Source organism: Budorcas taxicolor, chromosome 19 (assembly GCF_023091745.1).
Source record: "Budorcas taxicolor isolate Tak-1 chromosome 19, Takin1.1, whole genome shotgun sequence".
NCBI classification, from domain to species: Eukaryota; Metazoa; Chordata; class Mammalia; order Artiodactyla; family Bovidae; genus Budorcas; species Budorcas taxicolor.
In genome coordinates, this window is record NC_068928.1 from 14,399,028 (window position 1) to 14,409,275 (window position 10,248).

General features: G+C 50.0%; 1 protein-coding gene across 1 annotated transcript; it reads left to right on the forward strand.

The window, feature by feature from the left end:
- Nucleotides 1-482: 482 nt before the first annotated feature.
- LOC128064805 (C-C motif chemokine 5) lies at nt 483-7,071 on the forward strand. Its single transcript, XM_052657764.1, has 3 exons — nt 483-599; nt 2,106-2,217; nt 6,740-7,071. Exons 1-3 carry the CDS (start codon nt 524-526, stop codon nt 6,825-6,827), a joined length of 276 nt encoding a protein of 91 aa, XP_052513724.1. The 5' UTR covers nt 483-523; the 3' UTR covers nt 6,828-7,071.
- The last annotated feature ends 3,177 nt before the right edge of the window (nt 7,072-10,248 follow it).

Below are 10,248 nucleotides of genomic sequence, written 5' to 3' on the forward strand. Positions count from 1 at the left end.
GATCTCATCACGATGAGCAGTGCTTCATGGACGGGGCACTGCATGGGAACCAGGGAACCCAGGCTCCATCTGGTCGTTCCGCCCCTCCTCCTGCCCCGGGGGGAAGCAGCTCCCGGACCTCTGAGAGGACAAAGCCCAGGCTGTCTGCGGTGGAAGAGATTTTCTGCCACCGCGGCTTGTGCTGGCTCTTCTCGAGGGCCAAGAGGGAAGTGATGAGCTCACTCTGGATGCGAAGGCCGTGAGAAGAGAGACAAACACACACACACTCACTCAAACACACACACACTCTCTGTCATACACACATATATTTCCGGAGGCTATTTCAGTTTTATTTTCCGTTTTGTGCAATTTCACTGATGATATCAGCAGCAGTGTGTGGCTGCTATTTGGAAACTCCCCGAGGGGGGGCGCCCCGTCTGCCCGCCTGCCTGTCTATAAAGGGCCGCGGGGCGCCCTGTAAAGGGCGAGCCGGAGCTGCAGAGGATCAGCACGTGGATCGCCCCAGCCTCTGCCCACAGCTACCATGAAGGTCTCCTCCGCTGCCCTCGCTGTCCTCCTGATGGCGGCCGCCCTCTGCGCTCCTGCGTCTGCCTCCCCATGTAAGTCCAAGTCCTGACCGCCACAGTCCCCGGGGCCAGCCCTTAGACTCGCCCGGATCTCGCCCTCTTTTCTTTCCTTTTTATATATTAAATATAAATATTTATTTATTTTTATCTATTTATTTTGGCTGTGCTGGGTCTTCATTGCCGCATGGGCTCTTCTCCAGTTGCGGTAAGCAGGGGGCTACTCTTTAGTTGCAGTGCCTTGCATTCCAGTGGCTTCTCTTGGTGCCGAGTGCAGGCTCTAGGGTGCCTGGGCTCAGTACTTGCGGCTCCTGGGCTCTAGAGCACAAACTCAGTAGTTGTGGTCCCCGGGTTCAGTTGCCCCATGGGTATGTGGGAGCTTCCAAGACCAGGGGTTGAATGTGTGTCTCTTGCATTAGCAGGGAGATTCTTTACCACTAACGCACCAGGGAAGCCCTTGCCTTCTTTTCAACTGCAGCGTTTATACCATCTGACTCCTATGATTTATATTCTTCTGCATTGGTTTACTCAGATGTCCAGTTGTCTGGGATAGATCTCTAAGCCACTGCATGGCAGGGACCCCTCTGGTCAATTTGTCTGTGTCCTCAGTGTCTACACCCCAAGCCGTGCAGGTGCTCACCGAGTGTGGACTGGGGTTACTAACAGGCAAAGGCTGCTCGAGCTGACCTGCAAACACCACTAACTCATGTCTGCCATCACCAGCAGGGTTTCTAAGAAGTTTCTAAGCACTTGACTAAAATCCTCCTGGGACAGTCATACTTTCCTCATTTCATAGATTTAGAGAACAGATAACAAAATCTAATTAAATGTCCACTATGGATCAAGTATTGTGCTGATTGCCTTGCATATCTCATCTTACTTAATATTTGCATCTAATCTTTGAGTAGCTGTCCTTGACAATTCAGAGAGGTTAAGTAACCTGTTCAGGGTCACGCAGCTAGGAAGTAAGAAAAGTGGTGTTCAAACCCAGTTCTTCCTGGCTCTGAAACACTACTACTCTGTTCAGAAACGGCAACTGACCCTTCCCGGGGGCATTCTGATATCACTACTGGGTCGTCCTCCTCTCAGTAGCTTCAGTCAGAGGCGCCCACGATGCAGTATGCATCTTCAGGCCCCTCTTTGGTGCCCTGGCTGAGTCATGAAGTCTGAGTTTTAAAAACCTCCCCACAACCCAGCCTAGGTCTCAAAGAAACCAAGTTCTGAATCCACCGAGGATCCTAGGAGGGCAAGAATAAGGGCGGAGGAACTAAGACCAGCCCAGAGGAGACCCAGCCTGTCCTGAGAACCCAAGGCATGGGGCTGTGGTGTAGAAAGAAGGAGGCCAGCTGGCCTCAAGGGTTAGGTGAGAGAATCCCCACTCTGGCACTGTGTGTACACAGCTAAGTGTCTTTACCTCTCTGAGCCTCAGTTTCAGCCAAAGGAGGAAAATAGTCTGCTGGAGATAAATCCTATAAAGCACCCAGCCAGTACCCACTGTGCACTGGCGACGGATCCAGGAGTCTCCTTCTCTCCTTCTCCCAGATGCCTCGGACACCACGCCCTGCTGCTTTGCCTACCTCTCCCGCCCGCTGCCCCGCACCCACGTCCAGGAATATTTCTACACCAGCAGCAAGTGCTCCATGGCAGCAGTTGTGTGAGTCTCAGCCCCGTGGAACCCTCGGGGGGTGGGGGGCGGGGAGGGAGGGAAAACTCCCGCCCCAGAATCAGTCTCCCCTGGGAGGAGCCCTCAGAGAGGGTGCCGGGTCCATTCCCACCCATCATCCTCCAGCTGCTCAAACAGCTGTGGTTCTGCCCTCTCTGGATTCAAATTCCCCAGCTATCGTGGAACAAGCTAGACGTGTTCCTGGAGGAGCACCACCCCCCGCAACCCCCCACCCCGATTCTGATGGGCTAGGTTAGCTCTCTGATCTTTATGGATGTGACTTACTTGAACCTGGTCTGCAACGTGCCTGAGTGGAGATCGACTCATACCTCCCTTTCCAGAAAAGGACCCCACAGTCCCCCACATCCCGCCCCCAATCAAAGCCATCCACAACCACAGAGAAACTAGAGAGGAGAGGTCAGAGGTCAAGGCCCTAGTTGCAGCATGTTAAAAAAAATAGTATTTGATTGATGAAGAAACAATAATGAAATGAGATTCTCCTTTAAACATGCGTGCTATGACATTTGGAAAAATTATAATTCTTGCTACCTAGGAAGTTCCTGCTGTGTGTCAAATGTCTTACATGCATTAGCTCTACATTTTATCATAGCATCCCTGACAGATACGACGAATTCTCTCAACGTTTCAGAGAGTGAAACTGAGACCCAGAGAGGTTCGGTGACTTGCTCAAGGTTGCGCAGTAAGTGAGGGAGGGAGCCTGTTTCTGGAGCCTCCTCTTTCTATGCTAGTAAGATCATTAGCGATAGTTGCTTATGGAGTTTAAGACGATAGAGGCTTAAAGAATGAAAATGGGGCAATCGTGAAGTTTTCTGTATAATGAGGACTTTGTTGTTGTTGTTGTTGTTGTTTTTAATATTTACTTATTTGTTGGGCCGTACTGGGTCTTAGCTGCTGGCCTGCAGGACCCTTTCAGTTGCAGCATGCCAATTCTTAGTTGCGGCACGTGGGATCTAGTTCCCTAACCAAGGATGGAGCTGGGGTTCCTGCTTTGGGAGCATGGAGTCTTTTACCCACTGGACCACCCACGATGAAGTTTTTTAATCCAAAAATTCCTGCAGCACTGGCAAAGTTGTAGGATCCAGAGTTGTAGGTATTCAGAGTTGGCCTTTGGTCCTGATGAATTCTTCAAATTATTGCTGTACTATATATTTGCTATTTAGTACTACTAATTTTATTTCTGAAAGCAAGTATTTTTCGGACAGAAAAGCGAAACAGAAAAACCTTCTTTGAGCACCTACTATGGACAGGCAGAGAGGAGTAAACCGCCACCCCTGCCCTTCCAGGTCTCAGTTAGATGCAGCAATGATCAGGACACCCTATAAGAACGTGACAAGAGGGAAGAAGGGACAGGCAGCGCTTCGGGGCCCAGCTAAGAGAAGGGATTTAGGGCAAGTTTGCGCTGTTTGACTTGGGAACGGACTGAGGGACAGGGTGTATTGGGCAGCAGGGCTGTTGCCAGAACTCTCTTTAGGTTTTTGTAGAGTCTCCGTGTAGAAAAGCATTGAGGGCCTCAAGGGTCCCCACAAAGAATCAAAACTGAAATGAGCTAGAACAGGGAAAGTCTAGACAAGAGGGGTCCAGTGGAGAGGCTGTCCACATGAGTGGTACTGAGGTTGAAGAGGACTTGAAGGGAAGGAGAGACAGGGGTGAGGGAACTTCCGAGGTGGAATCAGCAAGCCTGGGAGGTGATGTGAGGTCAGGAGCAAGGAAGAGACAGGGCTTGAGGGTGACGCTGAGGTTTCAGCCCACACCTGGAGAAGGGTGAAGCGTGGAGCCCCCCAAAGTCCCAAGGAAGAGCTGTTTTAAAAGGAAAGGACTGGGACTTCCCTAGTGGTCCAGTGGTGAAGACTCTGTGCTTCCAATGCAGGGGGGCCTGGGTTCCATCCTTGAGAGGGGAACTAAGATCCCAGGAAGGTGGGATGAATTAGATTAGGTTTGACATAAATACCCACGTGTACAGCAGAGAGCTGGTGGGAACTGCTGGGTAGCACAGGGGGCTCAGCTCAGTGCTCTGTGATGACCTAGAGGGTGGGATGGTGGGGCGGGGAGAAGTCCACCGCTGATTCACTTCATTGTACGGCAGAAACTAACACCACTTTGTAAAGCAGTTATACTCCAATTAAGGCAGAAAAAGGACGAAGATGCCAGCACCATGAGCCTGTGGAAGTGTCCAGCAGGGAATGTGAGCTGAAGGGTTAGGAGCTGAGGAAACGGGGCTGGGGCCGGAGCTGTGGCACTTTTTAAAGGAGGAGGGGGTCTTCTGAGGTCAGAGTGGCATTCCAACCATCTCGGCTGCTCCAGCCAGCCTGTCTTCCCTGGAACCCCAGCTCTTCCACTTAGTATCTGTGTGAGCTCAGGCTCGCCACTTTGCCTCTCTGAGCCTCAGTTTCTTTGTCTGCAAAATGGAGGAGAATAAAGGTATTTCCCTCCCTGGGTCAAAGAGAGTAATAAAAAGAAAAATGAAATTAGACTATGTCTTGGCACACAAGTAGGTGCCTGGTAGGTGTTAGCTGATCGTCTTTCTCCCACAAACGTATTCTTAGAGACACAGAAGTGAAACTTGATGAGCAAATGCGATCCGTCCAGTCACTAACTCTTTCGATAAACATTCATTAGGCACCCACGGTGTGCCACACCCGGGGCCAGAGACTTGAGGGAGCGCATGAGGGGAAAGGGTAGTGATGCTGAGCACACTGGCTGCCCAGGAGGAGCAGCTGAAGGTGGAGGGCAGTCGGGCCAAGACAGGGTCCCCACGGAGGCGGGGGGCGCGGGGAGAGATGGCCTGGCAAGGGAGGCTGCCGTCCAGTCTCGCATTCATCAGGGAGGAGCGGGAGGCCGGGGTGATGGCGGTTTCCTGACCTTTAATTTCCTGGCCACAAGCCAGCGGGGCGGAGGAGAGAGGACAGCGAGCCGGCAGGATTTCCTGTATGACACCTGGCTGGCCCAGAGCAGGGTCTGCGCCAGAAGCTCCCTCACGACCCCAAACAAGAGGGCAACTCAGAACAGGCCTCTGCTCGATTTCTCTTCTCTGCACGCCGAGAAAGGGGGAGAAAGAGAGGCGATGGGGCGCTCAGAGCGCAGCTCCGAGAAGGTGCAGCAGCTCCCCTGAGAGCACATGCTCTCCACGACAGAGCAGGAAAAGGGGCCCAGAGATCCGCTTCCTCATCAGACAACCCAAGCCTTCACTTTGAAAAAAATCCCAGAAAGACGCAGGAAAGCGGCCTGCAGGAGAAGGCAAAGTGAGAAAGGTGCAGGGAGACAGGGTGAGGTGGAGAGGAAGCCGTGAATGAACGGGCGGCCCTGCTGGCCCCTTCCTGACGCCTCAGTGGAAAAGAACCCACCTGCCAAACAGCAGATGCGTGTTCGATCCCTGGGTCAGGAAGATCCCCTGGAGGAGGGTGTGGCAACCCACTCCAGTATCCTTGCCTGGAGAATCCCATGGACAGAGAAGCCTGGCAGGCCACAGTCTGTGGGGTCGCAAAAGAGTCGGACACAACTTAGCTACTAAACAGAATAACTCAAGAAGCACTGCTGGCCAGGCCCAGGGCATCCCCCAGAGAGAACCACGCTCCCAGCAAACTGGCAGGGCAGGCAGCTGGACGGAGCCCATGGTCCCCAGGCTGCAAGCCCTCCAGCTGATACCATCGACACCTGTAGACTGGCCTCCACATCCCGGCCAGTTAATTGCTTTGACAAGTGTCTATATCTCAGGGCCCTCAACCTCTCCAAGCCACCACATCCACTACCAGAACCTCTGGTCTCATGTTGCTGTGATCCACCCTAAAACAGAGGCCCCACAGCACCCCAATAACAACACATATATGGTATTTTCCAAAACTCATTCACACTCATTTATCTCATCTGAGCAATTGTGCAAAGTAGGAATTATTTCTCTCCGTATTTTAGAGGTAAGTGTAGACTCAGAGGCCCTAAGCGATTTGCCCAAGGTGATTTAACCAGTGAGTGGTGAACTCAAGACTCACTTGAGTCCTTCTTCCGTTCACCCACAGACGGATTCCTTCGTTGAGTGGCTACGTGTGGCAGGCGCTGTGTTACCTAGAACCACACTGCGCATTTGTTTTGCCACCTCGTCTTGCACTTAGTCAGCCGTGACTCAGTTCTGGAGGGTGCCTCTTTTTCGCTGCATCTTCAGCAGCCAGCACAGGTTCTAAAACAGGAAGTGCTGAGAAAAGGCTAGTGAGTGGTTGACCCGCTCAACCCTGGGCGCCTCGAGTCCTGTATTCCCTGAGCTCTCCAGGGTACATATATTTGTACAGGGGCATGAGGGCTACAGTGCGCACATAGCTGCTTCTGGCTTGTAGTCCTTTGACCCAACAGAAGAGAAAGCATTCTTTCCTTGAAAGCCACACACACAATCGTGGAGCTCCAAAAATAACCCACCCGGTATCATTTCCTCCCGGCCTCAGTCCCCCTAATCCCCAAACCTGGGTGTCTCCACACTGACCAAGTCCCCCTCTCTTCTCTCCTGCAGCTTTATCACCAGGAAGAACCGTCAGGTGTGCGCCAACCCAGAGAAGAAGTGGGTGCGAGAGTACATCAACAGTTTGGAGTTGAGCTAGGGTGGAGGACGCCTTGAACCTGAACTTGTGCCAACTCTGCTTCTCGCTCTTGTCCTAAGCAGCTTGGGAGGCTCCCCCGCAGTGCCCTCCTCCCACCCTCTTCTGGGAGGGCATGATTCCACCCCACGCAGCAGCTGCTCTGCTGTAAAAGCCCCCCAGGGCTCCTGGGCCTCTGCCCTCACGCACAGAAGGTCTCTAAGCTCCGAGCTCCAGAGCCCCTGCCCAGCCACTGCTCTGCAGTTAGAAAGGATGTCAGCGTCTCGGGAGGGGAAGGAGGGCGGGAGACTGGGCTCCTCTGGTCATGTCCAGAGCCCCCATCTCGGCCCCTCACTGGGGAGGGCTGGACTGGCAAATGTGAAGAAATCAGCTTTTCATTAAAATTCTCCAAGTGATTGCAAAGCTGACTCTTGGTTTGATTTCCTTTCCAGAACTGCCCCCTCCCTCGTGAGCCAAGCCTTGGATCCAGGGCTTGTCCCGTTGGGTGTCCAGCCTGGATCTGGGGGCTGTGAGCAGAGCCGGGGGGCAGGCTCTGTGGGAAGGCACGTGGGCAGGACAGGGCAGATAAAGCGACCAGTGGTTTTTCTACTCTGAGCGAAGAGCAGTCACTATCTTCCAGCCCTGGAGCCCCAAGAGTTTCTGTCCCTCCCTGCCTCACCCCTCCCTGCTTCCCCAGACCATGGATAGCCCTTCCGCCTGTTCTGCTGGCTTCCACCCAAGCCCACCCGACCCCTTACCTGCAGTGGTTTCTTTAAGCCCCTGGAATGGGTTTTCATCCTATTCCTCCCAAACACCTCAGTTCTTTCAAATAAAGAGAAGGGGGGATTTTGTGGTTTTCTGCAAGGGTACCAGCACTTTGCAGGTGGGAGTATTCCAACTTTCCCATTGATGTGTTCTTTCCCGTGAACCTGTCTTAGCAAAATACATCTTCATAGTTAGAGCGGGCGTTAACTGAGTGCTCACTCTGTGCCACACACTGCCAGCTCCTTACTTCCACCATCCTTCATCCTCATAACACTTTGGGACAGTTAGTATTACTAACCCAGTTTATAGTGGGGGAAAACCCTTGGCAGGAGATGGAAATAACTTGCCCTAGGCCCCAAAGCAAAAAAAAAAGGGGGGGTGGGAGGGGGTACAATGAACATTTAGACCCACCAGGTCCAAGGTCCAGTGCCAAAGCTGATGTTTTTTTTCTCTTCCATCTTCAATCTGCAAGATTTCAAATCTACTGAAATTTGCAAGAATATACTTCCCATCTAGATTCAAATATTACTTTATCTATGTGCTTTATCTGTGCGTATGTGTGCATGTGTGACACACGTGTGTCGTATGGATGGTTGGCATACACATTTTTTTCTGAAATAAATGTTGCAGATGAGATATCATTTCCCCCTTAACAGTCTGTGTACATCTCCTAGTAACAAGACATTCTACAGAACCACAGAATGAGTAGCATTTAACACTGGTAAAATATTAATTTCTCATATACCATCCATGATCAAATGCTCACAACTGTTCAGCAATGCCCTTTATAGTCATTATTTTTTTTTAATCCAGGATCCAATTACAAGTACATATTGAATTTAGCTAACATGTCATTTAACAGACTTTGTCTTTAAGTACACTGTTATTTTCGTAGGAATTCAGACTGGATTTTTGTAGAATAGTTTTTAAGAGGGGTTTGTCTGTTTGCTTCTCCATAAGGAGATTCAGCTTGAATATTTTCGGCAGAAAGCCACAAGGTGACGCTGTCTTTCTCAGTGTGGCCCATCAGGGCACGTGATGTCAGTTTACTGGAAGTGAAGGCCCAGCCAGAGGACTTAGCAGCCGCGATTTCTCAGAGCGAGCTGCCCACTGTGTGCCCACTGTGCCCACTGTGTGCCGAGCGTTGGGGTCCGGTGTAGCAATCACCGCAAGCAATAAAAGGAACTCTCTGTGGTACAAATGACACAGAACCTTCAACCAGAAGCAGTGGCTCAGCAAGCAGGACTCTACAGCCGGGAGCTGCTGGTGGCAATGCAAGCTGACGTACAGCTGATAGACTTTGAGATAAAATCTGTAAAGGGACGACATTTCTACTTATCAATGTTAATTGAGTGTCTCTCCACATTTGCATTTTAATTATTGCTGTTCATACTTTTTTTAATAATTCAAGGGTTTCTTTTATTTTTTAATTTTTGGTAGCACCATACAGCATGTGGGATCTTAGTTTCCCAACCAGGGATCGAACCTGTGTCCCCTGCAGAGAAAACATGGAGCCTTAACCCCAGGCCGTGTTAGGAAACTTTAAATGGAGGTGGTCTTGTTCAGGCTTCAGATTGCTGTCATCTGGGACTTCCCAGCACTCAAGTCTGGATGCAGGCTTCAGTCCAAGTTGCTGATGTAGATGCTGTTACCTTTCCCTGTCGTTTTTATTTTTCTTTTAATGACTGTATATTGAAATTAAGCCAAACAATGCTCTATTAGATATTGGAATTGCATAGTGTGTGTTTGTATCAAGTGGTTTCTTTTGTTAACAAAGCCTTCATACCTAAAACAAAAGCAAAACTTTTAGCAAAACAGACCACCAGGGAAGTCCTCATATAGTTTTAAAAACTCACTTTTTTTTCTAAAATGAAATAAAGTAAATATGTTTGTGAACAACAACCAAAAGACTTCTATCTCTTGCTGTCAAAGGAGGAGGTATGTGTATCATTAGGGAGTTTGGGATGGATATGTACACACTGCTGTATTTAAAATGGATAATCAACAAGGACCTCCTGTATAGCACAGGGAACTCTGCTCAATGTTGTGTGGCAGCCTGGATGGCAGGGGCGTTTTGAGAGAATGGATACATGTATATGTATGGCTGAGACCCTTCACTGTTCACCTGAAACCATTACACCATTGTTTGTTTTTTAATTATATTTATTTTAATTGGAGGCTCATTACTTTACACTATTGTAGTGGTTTCTACCTTACATTGACATGAATCAGCCACAGGAGTACATGTGTGCCCCGTCCTGAACCCCCCTCCCACCTCCCTCCCCATCCCATCCCTCAGGGTCATCCCAGTGCACCGGCTCTGAGCGCCCTGTCTCATGCATCGAACCTGGACTGGTGATCTGTTTCACATATGGTAATATACATGTTTCAGTGCTATTCTGTCAAATCATCCCACCCTCGCCTTCTCCCGCAGAGTCCAAAAGTCTGTTCTTTACATCTGTGTCTCTTTTGCTGTCTCGCATATAGGATCATCATTACCATCTTTCTGAATTCCATGTATATGCGTTAATATACTATATTGGCACACAATTTTCTGTTAATCGGCTATACCCCAATACAAAATTAAAAGTTTTTGAAAAATTTTTTTAAAAATAAGCACTTCAGAGGAGACAAAAAAATAACACGGGCTACGTGAGCTTGAGGTTCATTAAGTGCTTTG

Coding starts and splice junctions, on each gene's coding strand:
- LOC128064805 (XM_052657764.1), top strand. CDS start 524: ATGAAGGTCTCCTCCGCTGCCCTCGCTGTCCTCCTGATGGCGGCCGCC. Junction 600..2,105: donor TCCTGCGTCTGCCTCCCCAT/GTAAGTCCAAGT, acceptor TCCTTCTCCCAG/ATGCCTCGGACACCACGCCC. Junction 2,218..6,739: donor TGCTCCATGGCAGCAGTTGT/GTGAGTCTCAGC, acceptor TCTCTCCTGCAG/CTTTATCACCAGGAAGAACC.